A 19,288-nucleotide genomic window follows, 5' to 3' on the forward strand; every position below is an offset into this window, starting at 1 on the left:
GAGAAGTAAGCATGGTGAAAACAACCCTTCTGTGCTTCCTGCTCCCAGCCCTGATGCGTGGTGACAGCCTGAGCAGAGATGGACCAAAACCCCATCGTGATCTTCAGCCCTTTTGCAGCCAGGACTGACGCAGGTGCTGTTCTGCTCCTTCCCACCCAGTCCTGCAGCTGCTTTGCCATTTCCCATCTGGATGCTGGCAACCAAATGAGCCATGCTGGAGCACATTGCCCTGACAGACCTATTCAAGCCTAATCCCATGCCCTTATTCCTCCCACCTCTCTTCTGCTGTCCTAGCACTGGCACGTACTGTTTGGTTTCCCTCCCAGCAGCACAGCCTCAGCTCCATGCTTCCCGGTTTGGGGTATGGAGCAAGAGGTGCCTGGACGCTTCTTGCTTTTTCTGTAGCATCTCTCCAAGCTGGAGACCATAGGTATACAAGCAAAAAAGCTGTTAGCATCATACATCTTACAGCATTGTGTTACGTGGTCTTTTGGGAAAACGGGGGTGTTCCTTTTGTAAAAGAAATGTAGCTGGAGAGAGCGATTTATTTTCCTGTCCAGAAAACCAACATTAGAGTGGCAGCACAGAATTTACACAGAAGAAAACAAGACTTTACTATATATGTTTTTGTTTGTTTGTTTGTTTTTCGAAATAAACAATGTGGATAGTTGTTTAAGAAAGGGGGGAGAATATTAAGGGAATGAGAAAAGGCGTTCACCTCATGGGATGTGGTGGGGACAGGATGCAAAAAGCAGTGCTCTGTGGAAGAGCTAGTAAATGACCATGGTGGGAAGCAAAGTCTGCATATGAGAACAGTATAGGGATGTATATGAGGATATATGAGAGCAGTATAGGGATGAAATTTAAGTAGAGGTGGTCTCAATATTGATGCAAAAAAGAAGAATGGAAGCACACCGGGCTCCTGTGAGGAATTTGCATGTGGGTACCTCCAGGAGCCATGGCAGGTGGGAAAAGGGATTTTGTAGTAGTCCAAGGCCTGGCTGAATTTTGCATTTCAGATACAGATTTTTGTTTTTCAGTTTCTAAAGGTGTGTGGATGTGGATACGCATATTTTCAAAAGAGAAAATGTGGTACTTATCAAACAGATGGGTTTGTAAGCTCTCTCTCTACTCTCCCTACTGCTTGCCACAATGACATGGGCCCACGTTTGCCAAACAAAATTCCCCACAAATTCGGCACCTGCTGTTGTCCTAGCAAAGCTGCGACAGACTGAAAGCCGATCCCATCACTTCAAGGCTGGTTTGTCTTGGAAAGAAAACACTCTTCCTTTTTCTTGTTTGAAACAGGGTCGCTCTAAGGTTGGTCAGAAAAGAAAAAATGCAGCAAACTAGTTCACTTACTTCAAAGCAGTCTCTCCCATCTCTCTCACCTGTTTTCCAGCTGTGTCCTATTTTGATTCTGCTTCCATTAGAAGCACAGCTTAGGATTCACTAAAAGGGGCTGTGAAGTTTCATATTTTCTCCTTCCTTTCTTTATTGGGATTGGATCATGGAATGTAATCAGAGTCCATTCACTTTCCTTGATCTCTAAATAGATTTCTGCCTTCTTCCTTGAAAGCTTCCCTGAATTTACATTTCTAGAGCATTGCTCAATGTGCACACTGCCTGCCTTCAGATTTTATTTTGGGATTATTTCTGCTGTTCAGGACACAGGTAGCATGGAAAGCAGGAGTTCCACAAGCTTGTGGTAGAGCCCCAGATGGCATATTAAGGGTAAGGGTTACATGCTTGTTATTATGTACTGCTCTCTGTGACTTTGCTGCATTCCTCCCACTCCCCTTCATTCTCCTCTGAGTTTGGCAGTTCGGGACTCAGGTGGAATAAGGATAAGGAATCTGTTTTCAAAGGTACAAGGGAATGCCAGACTTTTTTAGGAGTTGAAATTCTGCACCCCAAACTGAGCATATGAAATAATTTACTTCAGGAAACCTAATATATTGTTTGTAAAAATGTATCGTTTGTATTGGGAAAAAAAAATTGTTTTCAACAGGAAGGAAAAAAACAGATCTGGGTAAAGCTATGTCTTGTTCTGTGCTTTGCTTCGTGAAGTCCTGACACCGCTGGAAACAATAATACAAGAAACCATTGAGTACACTCGCCAGCGAAAGGTGTTTGACCGGTCCGTGCTGCACAACCAAGTCGTGCATTTCCGCCTGGCAGAGCTGGCCACCGAACTGGAGCTGCTGCGCTCGCTGCTGTACCGCACTGTTGGTGAGCGCCCACATCTGCCCTCCCAGACGTGTTTTTTCTAATGCAAAGAGCATTGGCAGGCTGAAGGAATATGGGGAGATGGTTGCCAGGCAGTGGTCAATAAGTGCCCTTGTGTAACTGTGCTTTTTTCATCATTTTTTAGCTCTCTATGTGGAAGGCAATGATGTGACCAAGTTTGCTTCCATGGCTAAGCTAAAGGCCGGTCGTCTGGCCCGTGAAGTGACTGACAGCTGTCTGCAGTTTTGGGGAGGAATGGGATTCACCAGTGAGGTGCTGGTGAGCAGGTTTTACAGGTAAGCGAGTGAGTGGTGAATGTAGGAGGTTTCTTCACTGCAATTTTCCCTCTTAAATACCCTGCTAAAAGATCACACACCGGAAAGGCCACCAGCTCCTGGCTGATGACTGTCCCACTGCACAGCCTTTCACTGATTTACGTTGGAGCTCTGACTGCAGTCCTTGACCATGCAACAAAATGGCACCCCCTGTCCCATTGACGTGGGGGTGACTGGTGTCGGGAAGTAGGCTGGCTCTTCCTTTGCCAACAGTTGGCCAAACTACAACTGTGGGGTTTGAACTACCCACAGGTTAGCTTGAATTTCAGGTAAAGAAAGTAAACTCCGTGTTTTCCCTGATGGTCCTCAGGCATGTGCTAGGCAGTATGACAATGAAAAGAGGCGAGGCCTACCAACAAGTGATTTTTTTTCCTTTGCTCTGTGCTTATAAGCTTGATTACAGGAACAGAACTAAAACAAAGCAGTAGCTTTTCTCCTAACTCTGAGGGACCAGTGAAAATCAACTTCATGGTTTTTTCCATATTTCCACCCTAAACGTGTGTCTGAAACTGGAGTTCAGCACTGGACTCCTGTGGTGAGCTCCTGCTTCACTGCAGACAGAGGGACTGGTCCTGCCCACGGACCTGCAGCAGTTTCTGAGAGCAATCTCCATGCGATTAGTCATACTAGGTACCTTGTGAGACATCTGAGAGAAGTAGCTGCTTCCCGCAAGTTTTTAGATCATTAAAACAGCCTTTTTTTGCAAATTAAATAAGCCCCATGCCAGGGCCTTGAAATTTTGCAGTGTATCTACTTCTACAGCAAAATTCCCTCTAAGCAAATAGTTTTCCTGGCAGCCGTGCTGGCCTCATGTCCTATATTGTGTTGGAGGACCAAAATGGAACTTAGATTTTGTTCTAAGAGCAGATCTCAGTTCAGCCCTCATAACGCAATACCTAATTAATGGTTGGAAAAATTAGTGGTTCAGTTAGTTCAGAGCTTTAGCAAAGGCATCTGTGTAAAGTGAGAACAGAACATGTTGAAAAAATACTGAAAAAAGCGTATTTCTTTATAATAGATTGATTTGTTTGGAGTAATGAGAGCTTCTCCCCAAAAAAGTAGAAACAGAGTGTTGAAGAGTGGCATGTAAACATATCAGTGATTTCACGGCAGGTCTCTTCTGTACTTCTCTATCCAGTACAGCAGAGGAAGAGATACCTTCTGATGTTTGACTCCTGTCCTTTACTGGTTGATGGGATAGGGGTGGGGGACATGTACACCAAACACCCAAGTCAGGCCTTGATGCCCAACCCATATAGTATTGTTTATAGGGTATAACACTATAGGTAACACAGACACTTTCCCTTCCAGCAAATGGAGTGACTCAGCTCTCTGTTCTCCAGTATGCCTCTCTGCATTGTTCACCCTGCCCTGGATGGCAGAGTTGTGGGACAGGGTTCATCAGAAGTAGGAGTCAGTCTTTCCACTTTTAATAGCATTTCACGAACAAGAATGCCATTGTGGTAAATCAGAGAGATTGTTAACCTTTTTTGACTTAAGGATACCTGAAAGGTAGGGACTGCTGTGTGGTGGTGGTTTTAAGCCAGCTGTCAATAAGATGTTTTTTCTTAGTTACCTTTTTCACCACCTGTTCATTAGCAGCTAATGGTCCTCAGTGATGGAGGTGCTGAAAGCTATTGTGGTAGGCACTTTGGATAAAGTGAATACTTGTCCTGAAGCATTTGCTATCAATGTAGAAATGTGTAGACATTAAGCCATGTACATGTACATGTATATTATTGCTAATTGTGGACAGGGTTTTTCTGCGTGAATTCCAGAATGGTTTCTAAGCACATCAGTACAGTCACATTTTCCCTGAGAAGAACTCCAGAGTATTTCCTATTGGTATCAACTGTGTCTGCTGGCTAAAGAAACCTTTCTTTCTGCCTCTAAAACAAACAGTTTTAAATAGGGCTAAAAGTGGTGTGTTATATATATAGTCTAAATTTTTCTGTGAATCAGTAAAATTCCCTCATTGAGTAACCATAAGCACCAGGAAGGGAGAAGTAAAGTATTACCTAAATAAACAATTACAGGTTCAATTTAGAATCCTGTTAATCTGTAACGATAAGCAAAGCAGCGACTTTCCTAAAGCTGTTCTTTTTTTTTTGTATGGCAGTCTGAGTAACCATTCACGTCACTGTGGTGTTTGTAAAGTAGCATGCGGGAATTATAATAACTGCACAGTGTGATATCCAGTCACAATGTACAAAGATTTTTGCAGCATAATACTTACCAAGATTCCAAGGAAATGTTAGTCTCTGACACGTCAGGCTGTTTCTATTCAAAGAGTACACGGCATAATGCATGGTTAGTGCATTAAGTCTTTGAACTTAAGTTACTGGTGTTAGTAGGAAGACACTAAACAGACACAGCACAACACTTTGCCAAAAGACTTTATTCACATCAGTCCATTTTAATCATTAGCCTTTTAAACTTTGTCGAACAACTGTCTTTTCTAAAGTATTACACTCTAGAATGTGTAGTTGAAGATAACTGTTTCACCATGTACGTACCTATAATGGGCTGATTTTATATACTTAAATGTTTCATTTTCAGTTGTAGGGATTCTGAAGAGAATGGGTTTGAAAAAAGTTTTGAGCTCAAATATCAAAGAGTTCAACAGAAACATATACACCAGTAAGAGTGGACTTTCCAGACTTCAGCCTACTAGCCTGGTTCTGCAGGAGAGAGCCAGACTGGAGTTGCATTTCTTTTTCTCTCCCGTACATTAAATGCCTTAAAGACATCATGACTTGGGAAAAATCAGTTATTGAACAAACCTACCATCTATATGAAAGCCCCAGGTTGTGAGAGACCAGAGGGAGAGAAACTTTCAGAAGCAAGTATATTGCATTTATTTCAGGCTTCATAACATGACTTTTTTTAAAAAAATTCAGCTAGTGATCTATATATTTGAATAATAATTGTATACACTTCTATTGAGATATGAAGAATGTGTTGACTGGAGATCTTAAAAAAGTGTTGGGGAGTTGTTTGTTTGTTTAATTTAAGATCTTTTTAAAGTACTAAACACTGTGTCTATCTGCTGCCAGTGCTTACAGGTTTTACTCTTGTGGGGGTGTGATGGGGAAAATACTAAGATTTCTTTCCTCGGTGCATTGTGAAAGACTAAAGAAAGCAATAATAAAAAATCTTGATGGACTGTTCATGTGAAATAGATGAAGTGCACATAGCTGCAGAAGAAAAAGGATTCTTTTTTTCCCCAACTGCCACCTAAGTATTGCAATATGAAGTTTTATTTGTAATTAAGAATAGTTGAAAATCAAACTTCTATATAGTTTTTAAGTGGAGTATCTTTTGACTAAGGAATGCATTTCCTTATAAATCATTTTTATATTCCTTAAATGTTTAAAAAGTCAATAATATCAAAAATATCTTAATCGGTTTCATTTTGTATAGTCTTTCATTCTTTATAAAGCATGTCTAAACTAGAATGAGTCTAGACTATTGGGTTTTTAAATCAGTCTGTGTCGTTATCACAATTTATGATTGTACCAGACAAAAACAAAACCCATCAAGGTCTGCTGACAAAAATCTGCTTTGAAGTCAGTAGCTAACTGTTGGGACAAGACTTAATAACTGTTTCTCAGTGATCTGTGAAAACAAATACATAGTTTCAGGCTTTTTCTGCAGAGGTCTTGTAAGAGATCTAGCTGAGTCTGGAGATGGAAGAGATCACGCAATATTACACATGAGGATACATCAGTACATTTTGTGGAAAAAAGTCTTGCCAGTAATACAATTGTAACACAGTATGGGGGGGGGGGGGGGGGGAGGTGTTAACCTTCTGTAATCAAGTGGAATTTGTGCTGAAAGGAGGCAGCATTCAAATAGCCTTCTTGGAAGCAGTGATGGTTTGAAGCACATAGATCTTGAGAAGGATTTAGCGAAGTGCAGTACCAATGGTCTCCTTGCCAAGAAATCAGGGAGCAGCATCCCCGAGGAACTGCTGCCATGAAGTCAGGCTGATAGTGAAAAACAGAACTGGAGTAACCAAAACCCCCACTCTCACAGGTGCTCACTTTCTTCCCCATGTCAAAACGGCACCAGCAACTCCAAGAGGCCCACCAGAAAAGGGGAAGAAAAAAAGACTTCATTCATTTTTGCAGAGCTTTAAAATTATGTGGAGACATCTGCACTGAAGGTAGTGCAACAGCTTCCTCTCAGGGTGTTTGCAAACAGAAAGGGCTTTTTAGATCCTACCGCCGTATGGCTTTTGAGAGGAGAACGTAACTCAGAGTGGCTTCCTGAGCAGGCAGAGCTTCTTGGTTGTAGGCAGCAAATGGTGGTAGGATGCACAACTGTACAACACTACAGTTTTACTGGTTTGGGGCTAGAGACAGATTTAGTGTGTGGTGTTAGCTGTGGTCATAGCACCTGTGTAGCATATTACTAGCTTAGAAGCTGTATTTGTGGTCACTGTGAGATCGGTACCTGTCCCTACTTCATTTTCTTATCCTGAAAACCAGCCCTGATTTCCAGGATTACTGGCACCAAAAAGTTTATAAACAAGGTGATGGGCACAGCTTGGGTAGTGCAAAACCACAGCTGAATCTGTGGATGCAGAAGAATAAACGACAGCCAAAAGAGGGAAGTTAAAACTCAACTATTGTAAGACTTATGCTACTGAGATTGGACTGAGACACACAACTCAGCAACGCATTCAAGCTGTAAGACAGAGGGTCCCCCTACGGATGCATTCCCAAAGAAGATTCTGTGTTAGATAACTGTGGAGACAGGAAACTTCATTTGACAATGTGGACGGCCCTTTTTTTGTCCCCTTTGCTGCCTAACTAGAGATTATTGGTAACATGGACTGAGGTTGGTGGGTGGGAAGGGCTCCTCACCTTCCCTCTGAAGTACATTTTTTTTTAGTTAGCATTGAGGTAATCTTTTTTTTTTTTTTTTTAATCTGTCTCTCACTGATGTGTCAGGTGTGGGGGATTTCTTGACTGAGAGGAAACTCCTTGCTGGGACTGTTTGTTTTTGTTTGTTTGTTTTGAGGGGATGCATTGAGGGGCACAGAATGCAATGGCTGTCTTTTCCTGGGGCAAACTGCTTGGGCTTTCTGATCCTCCACTCCTGCTCTCCAAGGAGAACGGCATTCAACAGCATCCCTCAAAATTACACCTTTTGTAACTGCTGAGTATGTTTTGAGCTAGTTCCTTACCATCCTTGATAAGGGTGAAGCCACTGCAGGTCAGTGCTCACCTCTGCAGAGTTGGAGGTAGTTCAGGGCATGCAGTTCTGCCATGGGGGCAATGACAGGCAGCAGAGGACTCAAAGCAAAGCATCGCAGTTTCAGAACAAAAGCATTCCAGGGGAAGCCTGCCTGACACAATACAATTATAATATTTATATCTATTAAAATATTTATATGCTGTATTAATAGTGAATTACTGATACAATATTAACAATCAAAAGATTTACTTACAATAAATAGCTTACATACAAGCTTACATTACCATGTCATCTTTCCCAGCTTCCTCATCGGGTTCCTGGCAGAGTAGTTAGTCCTGTGGTTTTGTTTTCTTACATTGAGAGCGTGTCTTTTTTCCCAGAAGAGGGCTGCTAGATTAACATAATTTGAATCTTTTGTCATCTCGGTCCTCTTAAACTAGGTAAAACCTTCTGTCCCGTCTCCATGGGGGAGAAGTTCAGGAGGAAATATTCCTCATCTCACCCACAGAGACAAAAATATAATTACCAGCAATTCTGTAAAGACAGACACAAACACACACACACACGCAATCATGTGAAAGGTTCCTTTTTTAAAATACATTTATATAATATCTATCTAATAATAAAAAATATCTGTCGCACAACACCAAAGCCAGATCTTACTACTGCCTATTTATAACTTGATATAAGCAAACCACGTGTCCAGGACTCCTACTGCAAATGGAGGATTTTTATCTGCATCACGGAAGAATTTTGAGGATTACTTGCTTACTGTTGCAATGATGCTATGAAGATGCAAAGCACTGGCAGAGGCTTTCTACAGCCTGAAAAAACAGATAGCACCACAGCACAAAGAACAACTAACCTGCTGTTGTTCCAGCTCTGTTGTCTTTACCAAAACCCATAGGAAGGTGGGGAATTTTCAGGATATTGAACTAATAAGAAGAGGTAGTATAACAAAATTTTGTTTGTTATGCTTTGTTTTCTTCTCCCTAAAGAGGAACAGAAGTTTGTGAAGACAATTGCTTGAAGTGCAGTAGTTTGCATTCTGGCTAGCCAAGGGAACTTAAGCAATACCATCAGGGATGACTTGGCAATATAAATGGTGGTTTTCAAATGAGTCCAGTTAGAAATATCAAATCAAAAGTAAATAAGCTTAGAGCAGCTATTCATTTTTTAAACAGAGAAGCATCATACTAACAAAGATTTAAACTAAAGGCATGCTGGCTCTCACATAGCCATTAGGGAGACCAGAGTGTTTTGTTTTTTTTTTTCAGTGCAGAACCTTCTGTATAAAAAAGTACCATCCTCATACAATTCTACACTACCTTTTGGATTTATCAATACTTCTTTTACCACAGAGTCAAGCAAAGCAAAGTTCTGCAACATGTTTTGCTGCTACCCCTGCAAAAAAAATCCCTAAAATTCAGTTAAAGTTTTGGCAAAGGACCAGCAGGGATGTTGCAGGAAGTATCACAGACAGGCTCACCAGGAGGAGGTAGTGGATGAGGTGTTCTGCAAACAACTGGCAGAAATACGTAGTACATACGCACTTGGGAAGAGCTTGTGATGGTTTACTTGCGATTCCAAAGTGATGGCACCTTCTGCATGGACGCTGCATGAGCTCTGGCTGGGCTTAAGCAGTGGCAGTTGTATGCTAGGAGAAGTTTTCACTCATTTGAAGAGGAAAATATAGTGTTATGCCAAGTTAAGGTTACTTTTGAAAGAATCTGAAAACTGGACGTGCTAAATGATATCTAAAGCCTCCTGATTTTGAACTGGCAACATCCCTGTGCACAGAGGGTATTCATGGTGCTGACACATTTGTCCACACCGTGTATGTACTTCTACAAACAAGGGGATTCAATGTAGTAAAAGCAGCTTTGTAATAAATGCAGAGGAATACATGGGCATGTACAGTTCTGCACCTGTTCCATCAGTATAGGATGCAAATGTTTAAATCTTTTTCTTTATATTTCTACAGGGACTTGAGATTAATGTCAATAGGAGGTGGTACTGATGAAACCATGCTTTCTATTATATGCAAATTCATGGAAACTCTTCCAAGCAAGTAACGTCTTCACTCTACCTCAAAAATCAAAGAGCATGGATTTTACTGCATACTGAAGGCAACGCTTTTCAAGGGTGAAATAAATAAAAAAAGGAACAGTACTTTTTCCAGCAAAATACATGTATCAATATCATGATACATGTTCTCCAATACAAAATTCACACTGATGGGAAACAGTCTGAAAGCGTGTGGCCTACTGCAAGATTTTTTTCTGGTTTTGGTGAATTGCGGCTTTGAAGCCTCTCGTGATCCACACTAAGCACCCAGAAATCTTCACAGAATCATAGAATCTCATCTTCTTTAATCAAGGTATAACTACATTTAAGAGCATCTAAGCCACCAATTAAAAAACATAACTTCCATATGGGTACAGCTATAATTTCAGTAGTAGCGTAATCTAATTACACTGTAACTTTGCTTTCAAGATCAATTAATTAAGTCAAAAAATATTCCCAGTCACGTTCAAGTACTGGAACAATGATTTTGTTCTCAATTACCACTGCCTTCCATATATTTAAGTTTCAGCCCATAAATATCAAAATGAGTTCCTTCAGCAAAAGCAAGTCAAAAATCACAAGCCTCCTGATCCAATGGTGGCATAAAATTGTCGTCTTCATTACCTTCACACTGACTCGTACTACTTTCTGGCATACATGTTCAGTGGTGGGAGTAGGGGTTGATTTTTGGTTTTAGAATTCTACAAACAACCGTTTAATTGTATCAGAAATTTTGAGACCTAGAGTTTTGTGTGCAATTATGAATGAAAAAATATTAAAAATAAACACACTGTGAAAATTGTGTACTTATTTAAATAAGATTGTAAAATGTATATGCCACACTGAAGTGTAATGAATATTACACTATTAAAATAACTAAAACTATTTTCAAAATTTGTGTGATTTGTTACACAAAAAAATCTCACTGAAATACACATCTACTATGATGAGCATCAGTTCTTCATATGATCTTTAAACCTCATTCTTTACATTTACTTGCTGATCAGCCATACCTTCAAAAACATCAGTAACTCTCCTAAAACAGCCATTTGAGTCAGAAGAGACATTATGTCTTACTAAGAAAAAAAAAGCTTCAGTGGAATTGTCCTTGTAACCAAGTGGGTGTGAGTAAGCATTTTCTAGGGAATCTCCAAGACACTGTAAGATTAATAGACCGATAGTCAGAAGATTGTGTTGTATTTCCTTCCACCTGGAAGTAATCCATATAGTTGCTAGGTAGAATCTAAGTTACATTAAATTGAGAAACAATATATATTGTGTAAAAATTTCATACAGAGGATCTCAAAACCAATAAATAAGTGCAGTATTCTCATTCAACCCCTAGTAACTGCAACAAGTACAGTCAGTGCTACTAGAACTTTTCTAGTATACACTCTATATTTTATTCTATATGATCATGCCATGACATCCTGAAGTTTTGCCAACTATTTGCGAATTCCAAAGACTTTCAGCATAATACTCTTGTACCAGAAAAGACAGCTCCAGAGGAAAATTCTAAGGCTGCAGTGCATGGTTCCCACCAACCGCCATGCCTCTTCTCTTCATGAAATACTCTCATAGCAGGATTTCAGTTCAGATTTTAAACTGAAAATTGACCTTTTAGGAAGAGAAGGGAAAACCACTACAACCTGTATTTGCTCTAAAAGTAAAATAATGTAACAATATAGATGTCACAGTCTTTAAATGAAGAAACAAAGAAAGGCATAGGTTTACAATTTTTCCCTATTCCTCCTCCCTCAGCCCCACCCCACCACTGAAGAAAGAAGCAAGAGAGGAAGGAAAGGAGGAAGAGAAACCCTATTTTATATGAATTTCCTTTTTACCTGGTTAGGAACAGTTGCATTTTAGTTACTTTTATATAAATATTCAGATTGTGTGATTTAGATGTAATACTTCTGTTCAATATGAAAACTAACATGAAAAAAAACGTAGCATACACCTCCATTTATTTTAATAGCACACAACACACAAGTCTAGCCCCTTTAATGCAGTACCATCTCCAAAGAACACTGGTATTCTACAGCAGAAAAGTATGTATACAAACAACAACAATGAGAATACTCCAGGGCATTTTATTTGTTAGAACATAATTAAGTTATTAGTCGCAACGTTATACAGTATTTCTAGAAAAGTCATTCAAAATTAGAGTTTTCATATCTAGAAAACAATTTTTTTTGAACTCTGAACTCAGCAATGTAATAGCTTCAACTATTAGAAACCATGTGGTGAGCTAAAGCTAAGTGTTAAAAGTAAAAAAAAACTTAATATGACAGCACCTCCAACAGGTGCATCATAATATACTTCAATACAAAATTAAAAATACTCAACCTCATATTTCAGACATGCAGTGTAGATTAGGGACTCATCACTGACTGAAAAGTAAAGAAACTAATGGTAAAAGTTCTAGTGATTCAATGGAATCGTTACGTTTTGGATATTTTAAATATAAAAGGAAGCACTTGTACTGTGTCCATATCTGCTTAAAAGAACAGATGTGCAAGCATTATTGGTCACATTTAAATGAAAAATCCAGTTTTAAGTAAGTTCTCTGCAAAATGAAAAGTTTAAGCTATTCAAACATGTAGACTAATAAACCTATCCATCTGGGCATCGCAAAAATAATTTGAGGAGGGTATCACTATTATTTTTGTTACCTCAGGCCAGCCTTTTAAAAAAAAACACAGATAGAACCAATTCAGAAAGATCCATGTATTGTTCACGCTTTTGCAACCTAAAAATTAGTACATGCCTGAAACTGGAGCTCTAATTTAGAGCATGGTCCAGAATGAAAAACAAAATGTAAGAGAAAGCCTAGTAATTCTGCAAATACTTCACATCTGAATAGTCCTTGTTTGGGGGGATTCTTTCATTTATTTTGTTTTTAAATCAATTGTAAAAACTTTTTTCCTAAAAACGCAACACAGAATGCTAGCAGTTTCTGCGTGTTTACAAATAATTCCCCAAAAACAGGGGATAGTGGGAGAAATTCTGATACATTAAGAAAATTATATATAACATTGCATTAAGTATTAATGCAGTTTACAACAATTTCATTGTGTTTTATCAACAGAATGTGCCAGTTCAGATCAACGTCTTCATTAATTAAGACTTCTATGGTTGAAATTACACAATTTAAACTGAAGATAACATGCATCACCTCAGTTTAATAATCCAGTATATTACAAAAAAAACAAACAATGAAAAGAGCATCATGTAGCATAAGAGTTTTGTCTGGCTCCCTCTGGAGAGTGTTCTCAGTCTGCCCATAGTTGCACCTAGCAGCCCACCTGTAGAGTCAAAATCATTATCCTACGTTTAAACAACAACAAAAAAAGAGAGAAAAAAAAGAAAAAAATGTTACTCTGAGAAAGCAGATTGACCACAAAGCTTAAGTATATATATTTTTTTCTTCTCTCAAATCTTCCAAAACTAAAATTATTTCATAGGTAGTTTCTGAAAATTAACCAGGAAAAAACCTGCTGATTAATTTATCCAGAGATATTTTTTTTTTTGCTTAAAGATTGCTTTTACATGTGGAAAAAACAAAGCATTTCTGACTTATTTCTCGCTTCCTTCTTCTAAAACACAATTAAACATAGGACTGCCTTTTTGATAATACTGTACATTTGCTGATTCAAAACAAATAGTTGTATCTGAAGTATGAAAACCTTGGATGTTCTTTGGAAATACTGCACTCGCGCAACTATATGAACAACAATATCGCTGCTGAATTGGTCACGTTTTACAGCCAGCAATAAGCTGTCAACATTTCCATAGAATGTTCTTGTATGTAGTATGAACATTTATATGCTACTAACTTCTCAATCCCGCCCCATTTTTAAAGACAGTTAGTGACTAAACACTTACCATTTCTGATAACATTTTGTTTTGGTTTTTAACTTCTGTTCCAATTTCAATAGAAAGCTATTAAAAAAAAGGGGGGGGGGGGGTGTTAAATATGAGTAAACGGTTATACATAAATTAGAGAAGCTACTCTAAAATAGGTGATATCACTAATGTTTTCCCAGGTAAAATGTGAAAGAAATACCTGGTGCTTTTGAAAAACAAACACAAGTTATAAAAATAACAAGAACAGCAATCCATCAATAATCCTCAGGAAAGTAAATATTTATCATTTGACTAAGTGAGTTTAGAGGGTCACAGAAAGTACTCAATGCATCTCCTCCCCTTTTCTCCTTTAACAGGGAATTCCTTATCAGAATTACTGTATCGACTTGCAAAAACTTGAGATCCAGTCAAGTGAGTAGCAATTATCCACATCCTGGAACAACTGTTACAACTCTTGGCACAGAGGACCAACAGCACTCTCTTCGACAGTGTTGCTGGAATTGAACCTGTAACCTGCTGATGCATCTCTTTTGATAAGCTGCTATACTGTAATTGCAATTTTCTTCCGTGAAAATGTCTATTCCTTCTCCGTTTGTGCCACGAAGCAACGATGGCACAGCAGCACAAGAAGGCAGCAAGTCAGTCTGTCCACAGACTGTAGCCATGGTCAGCAAGGGCTGGTGATCACCCGGCAAGTTGACAACAACGACACAGGTCCAAGGTCAAGCCAAAAAGTCAAGTCTGCAGGTCAGGGTCAGAACCAGGGAGGTACAAGACCAGGCACGGACAGAGCTGCAGCACAGCTGTTGCTGTAGCAAAGACGGGGGCCAGACAGCAGAACCTCAGCTCGCAGCAGCTCCCCAGTGAAGCAGGGGTAGCCCTCCTCAGGCCCCAGTGCCTTGGATTAGCCAAACCCCGCGTGTTTTTGTGGCACAACCGCAATCCCATGATTTCTTACTGCCACTTTTCACTGCCACCTATAATCAAGTCACCAGTCCACCTAATTTAATTCAGCGTGACAATATGACTGTAATTAAATACTTACTGATTTAATGGCACTGACTTTAGTACGCAGACTTTCCGTTAACCTTTCATTTTCTTCTTCGTACACGCTGTATCCACTGTTGGTATAGCCGTAATTACCCGACGGTGCTCCATCACCTATAAATACAACAGCCAGCAGTTACAGACAGAAAACACCACTGCAGCAAGTGCCCTTCACATGTGAAAAAGCACTCTTGGCATTTAACAATGCATTTCCTTAATCAAAATGAAGCAATCAGGAAGAGGCGCTGCATGCTCCCGAGAAATAGATTCAACCTTTTTCAAGCACAGAAGTCATCTTTCCAATATGCAAATCAAACTAGGGAAGACTGAGGAACAACTGCACTTTAGTACCATAATTTTTTTCCTGAGAAAATGTTTTCAGATGGCTTTTATGGAAATCAATCTAGGTGTTACATGGAGATGTGAAAAGCAGCGCTGAGGTCACTACATAGAGCGGTAAGCCTAATTCAAAATAAGAAAGTTGAGATCGTTCTCTAACAAAGAATAACAAAGACAACATTTGATCACACCTGCCGCTGAAGGACAGAGCATACTCTGAACCTTACACGTGTTTCTCTACAAACAAGACCTTAGACCAGAGGCCAGGCCTCTAAGCAGAGGAGCACACTGCCACTTCTGTCAGCAGTCTGCAATTCTCTCACTCCTGCCTTTGCTTTCTGGAGCTTCAGGACAGTTATCCAGACATCAGACTCTGCAGAGAAAGCAGAGCAGAATGGAACTGAGATCAGTCTCCTCAGCTCCACGTACTCCATTCCTCCAGCCTCTCCTGAAGGCCTCTGACAGGCACCAGCTGGACAGCAGCACTGGGACAGCAGCTAAAAGGCTGTGTTCAAGCCAGACAAAGATCAGCCCAAATATAAGATCTGAAACCACAGAACAGACAAGCAAACAGAAAAGAACTAGTAAAAGCTTTATCATAAAGATCCTACTAGATTAATTCCACCAGCAGTCCGGTTATAACTAATTGGTATTTACGCACGAAGTCAGAAAGCCACAGTATGTGTCTGAGAACCTGCGGTTAATTCCTCTTCGATGCACTTTAAGGATTTTTGTGTTTGGATGCTGATTTTCTTTTAGAGAAAAAACGAGAGAAAAGAGACACACGAATGACATTCACAGATAAAGCTATGTCTCAATTGGTTTCACTGTGTGCTTTGCATACATGGTATTAAAATTTGTAAAAGAAAGAATTTTTGATAACAGATATCATTTTATATCAAGCCATAAAGCCGCTCACAATTACATTTTTTTTAGCTTGCACTTGTAAAGAGTTTTTTAAATTTTATTCTGTAAGTTAAGCTAATGACAAACGTACAGTAAGGCTCGGCAAAATGTGCGTTTATACATCATCAATCACAGTGAGAGCTGAGGGCTTTTGCCCCCTAAGTCGTAAGTACTGATGTCAGTTACAGAAAGTTGGCTAAAATTACATCATTTAATATGGCCAGGGTTGTTCCCACTGTTTTGTTTTACAAATGCATCTAATACAGTACTTCCTACCAAGTGATAAGCAATTCTGAATACATTTTTAAGTTAATATACCATGTAGCTTCAGGCCACAATACTGTAATTGGATGGTTCTGACATAGATGGCAACATAGCAGATGTGAACTACTTGTCCCAAAGCTTTCGAACAGGCACGGCTACTTCTGTATATGAAATAAAAGGACTGTGTAGAAGGCTGGCTACTACTGCCTAAAGGAAGGACAGAAACTCCGACATGGCAGCTCTGCGGACTGTCTTGCAGTACCACGCATTGATAGTTCATGCACTGTAATATAATCTCAGGCTAAAAAAATAGAAGTACCAGGTAGCTGGAGTCAAAGGCAGAAGTACTCGTGCCCAAATTCTACTTCCAGCTCATTAACTAAAATAAAAGGTAACTGCAGACTGACAGTTGAAGTGTCAGGGCAAAGCAGCAGATCTTACTGCACAGACGTTTAAGTCTTCTGCTTGACCTTCCAACAGATTTTTGAAGAAGTACTTTTGGGATACCCCTTAAGGCACTGATTGCCAGAGACCTGCTAGAAGAAGGTGCATTCTTTCCCTCAAGCTCTTTCCAAAACCTTCCATGGCTTCACTCTTTCAGAAACACCCTCACAAGCTGGACGGCCTTCAGCCCCAGTTCACACCCAAGAACGAGCTGTTAGTTTAACAAGAGCGGTGCAAGATCTGAAGGCCCGAGTGTTCGCAAACACCCACCTTCTTACGGTAAACACCCCAACACTCTCTTGATCTACTAAGAAGCGTACCCAAGATTTGCTTTACTTTGTAAAGATACTATCAGACAACACAAATAGGAAATGGAAAGTAAATCTAGAGTAGCACTACAGACACACCTGCTTTAGGTATATGGCATTTGTCAGCCCCTAAATATTCACTGAACACACCCCCTTCTAGGGCCAGATCTCAGCCAGAAGCTTCCCAGGCACGAACACACGACACGACCTAAGCTTCACCGTGTGGGCCCAGCACCTGCAAGCCCTTCAAACGCCCCGCAGGAGCCCAACCCTCCCCTCCAGCCACCAACGGGGCTGCCGGCCGGGGAGCGAGGCCTCAGCTTCCACCAACACCCGGCAGGAGCTCTGCAGGGACCCCCTCCACCTTCCCACCTGGCTATATTTTGGGGTAAACTGACATCCATTTTTTTTCGGTTGGTTGGGGTTTTTTGACCCAAACATATCGGGAAAATATAGAGAAGGACCAAAACTAAATCAAACCACCAAGAATTCGGAAAGGGCTTGCGTGAGGAGCGACAAACCCGCCCGCCCACGGAGACCCGGCCCAACAAACACCCAGATGCCGCCACCGGGCCGCGGCATATCGCGCTATGTCGCGACATGTCGAGGGTTGTCGCGGCCCGCAGGGGCCTCGGCCCCCCCCGCCGCCGCCCGGGCCGGCCGCTCTTACCCAGCCCCGCGCGCCTCATGGCTGCGCCCGGAGCTGCCGAGGGAGGAGGAGGAGGAGGAGGAGGAGGAGGAGGAGGAGGACGGGGAGCAGCCGGGTCTCGGCGCGGCGGCCGCCGCCCGCCTCATTCACCCGGGCAGCGCCACGACAGCGCCCGGAGCCGCGCGGCCCGCTGGGCGCCGCGGGGGCCGCTGGGAAATGGAGTCCTCGTCGTGCCGCTGAGGGGAGGCCCGGCCCCAGCACAACCGGCTCCCCTCAGAGCCTGGCAGCACTCACAGCTTCGAAAGAATAAAGCGTGTTAAATACAGCCTGCCGTGAATGTATTCAGTGCGCCACCTATTAAAGCATGCTTTGGTGTTGAAGGGAAAAACAAACATGTTGCCTGCTGTAAATGCATTCACCTATTAAAGCAGGCGTTGGACTTGAAGAGGAAAACGAACAAATGTGGGCCTTTGCCTGCTGCAACATTATCACTGTCTTCAATAAAACGATAACGTACTGATGGGCTTGTGAAACAGTCACAAAAATAAATTTCAATGCTGAATGGAGTTCTGTTTACTTATTTTGTTTACCACACAGGCGTGCTACTGCAGTGTACAGCCATACAGCAGCTCAAACTGGGAAGCTGCAGATCCTGTTATTACTGAATTACATTGCCAATTACAACAAGCTACCATACCATCAGCTCACGCATTGATTTGGGCTGTTTGTGTGCTCGTAGGACTTGGGAAGCCTGGTATTGGACCAAGACCTGTTTGTATTGTACAAGCTGTATAAACTCGTCCCAAAGCTCCTGCTTCAATGAGATTGCGATGTAACAGGGGTCTGTAGGCGAGTAGAGCTGCAGAAGGAAGAATAAAATTACACTTGTCGATATGAAGCCTTATGCCCTTCTGCTGATGCCTTTGTAATTGCCATAAGACAGCCCATGCATCCTTTTGCAGAGGACAGAAACAGAGCTAATTACACCGTTTCTTTTCTCTCCACTTGTCAATGTGAATTAAGACGTTAATCAGTATCAGCCCAACTTTAAAATAATTGTTGAGAAGCTGTTCATTTATGTGCTCTTTAGGCACATTTGGATGCCCACATCTCAAACAGCACTGTAAAGAGTAAAATGAGTGTTAATACTTGTTAATCTAAATAGTTTATCAAAAACTTCAGCTAAGGCATTAGTTGCATGTACGAAGTTGAAGAAAAGGCAAAGGAGAAGTAACAAACTGCAAACCTGTCCTTCATGTTCCACAGCATGAAGCAAATATCTACCGATTTTTGTCTGGAGCTCAGCAGTTCTTACTGGAGTTTGCAAACTGCTGTCACTTATGAATTGAGACTCGGTTTACTTCAGCTCATGGAAATACATCAGTTGTCTGAAGAAAGGGAAAAGTACTGTCACTAGATTAAAGATTCTTTTCATGATAAAACCACCTGAAGTTCACAAATGGGCTCATTTCCTAACTTTGCCAGGACAAAGAGATCGCTTGAAGAATTAAATGTTTAAAACAGCAAAATTGAGATGTTGTAAAACTTATGGAAACTGAGCAAATTCTGATAAGAGTTTCTTCATGAATGCTACAAATTTGAACTAGGGCTCTCTTAGGAACAAT

At 40.9% G+C, this 19,288-nt stretch overlaps 2 protein-coding genes across 11 annotated transcripts in view; one reads left to right on the plus strand and one right to left on the minus strand.

Annotated features, from left to right (window-relative positions):
* Positions 1-10,730, plus strand: part of LOC308189529 (putative acyl-CoA dehydrogenase 6) — an 89,580-nt gene extending 78,850 nt beyond the window's left edge. For 5 of the 9 annotated variants that reach the window (XM_080579620.1, XM_080579624.1, XM_080579625.1 and 2 more), the window contains 3 exons: positions 2,071-2,232; positions 2,375-2,525; positions 3,876-9,087. In XM_080579620.1, the coding sequence (XP_080435746.1) occupies positions 2,071-2,232; positions 2,375-2,525; positions 3,876-3,975 (413 nt within the window). In that variant the 3' untranslated portion in view covers positions 3,976-9,087. Of the gene's footprint in view, positions 1-2,070; positions 2,233-2,374; positions 2,526-3,875; positions 9,088-9,753 lie in introns of those variants that run through there. The other 4 variants (XR_013946427.1, XM_080579621.1, XM_080579623.1 and 1 more) reach the window with 4 other exon arrangements.
* A 1,179-nt stretch (positions 10,731-11,909) lies between these two features.
* On the minus strand, positions 11,910-18,263 carry BET1 (Bet1 golgi vesicular membrane trafficking protein). Of its 2 annotated transcripts, none has more exons than XM_080579633.1 (4): positions 17,685-18,263; positions 14,752-14,867; positions 13,725-13,781; positions 11,910-13,144 (listed from the first exon to the last, which is right to left on the minus strand). In XM_080579633.1, the coding sequence occupies exons 1-4, from the start codon at positions 17,701-17,703 to the stop codon at positions 13,133-13,135; spliced, it is 204 nt and encodes a 67-aa protein (XP_080435759.1). In that variant the 5' UTR covers positions 17,704-18,263; the 3' UTR covers positions 11,910-13,132. The 2 variants fall into 2 exon arrangements, with proteins under 2 accessions (XP_080435759.1, XP_080435758.1); XM_080579632.1 differs by having other exon boundaries at positions 11,910-13,166; positions 17,685-17,866.
* Positions 18,264-19,288: the final 1,025 nt, after the last annotated feature.

Source organism: Anser brachyrhynchus (assembly GCF_964034855.1).
Source record: "Anser brachyrhynchus genome assembly, chromosome: 2".
NCBI classification, from domain to species: Eukaryota; Metazoa; Chordata; class Aves; order Anseriformes; family Anatidae; genus Anser; species Anser brachyrhynchus.

Excerpts from the sequence above, each read along its gene's own strand:
- BET1 (XM_080579632.1), bottom strand. Across the intron at positions 13,782-14,751 it reads AAGTCAGTGCCATTAAATCA|CTTTCTATTGAAATTGGAAC; the intron begins GTAAGTATTTAA and ends TTTTTTTAATAG. Across the intron at positions 13,167-13,724 it reads ACAAAATGTTATCAGAAATG|GATAATGATTTTGACTCTAC; the intron begins GTAAGTGTTTAG and ends GTTTAAACGTAG.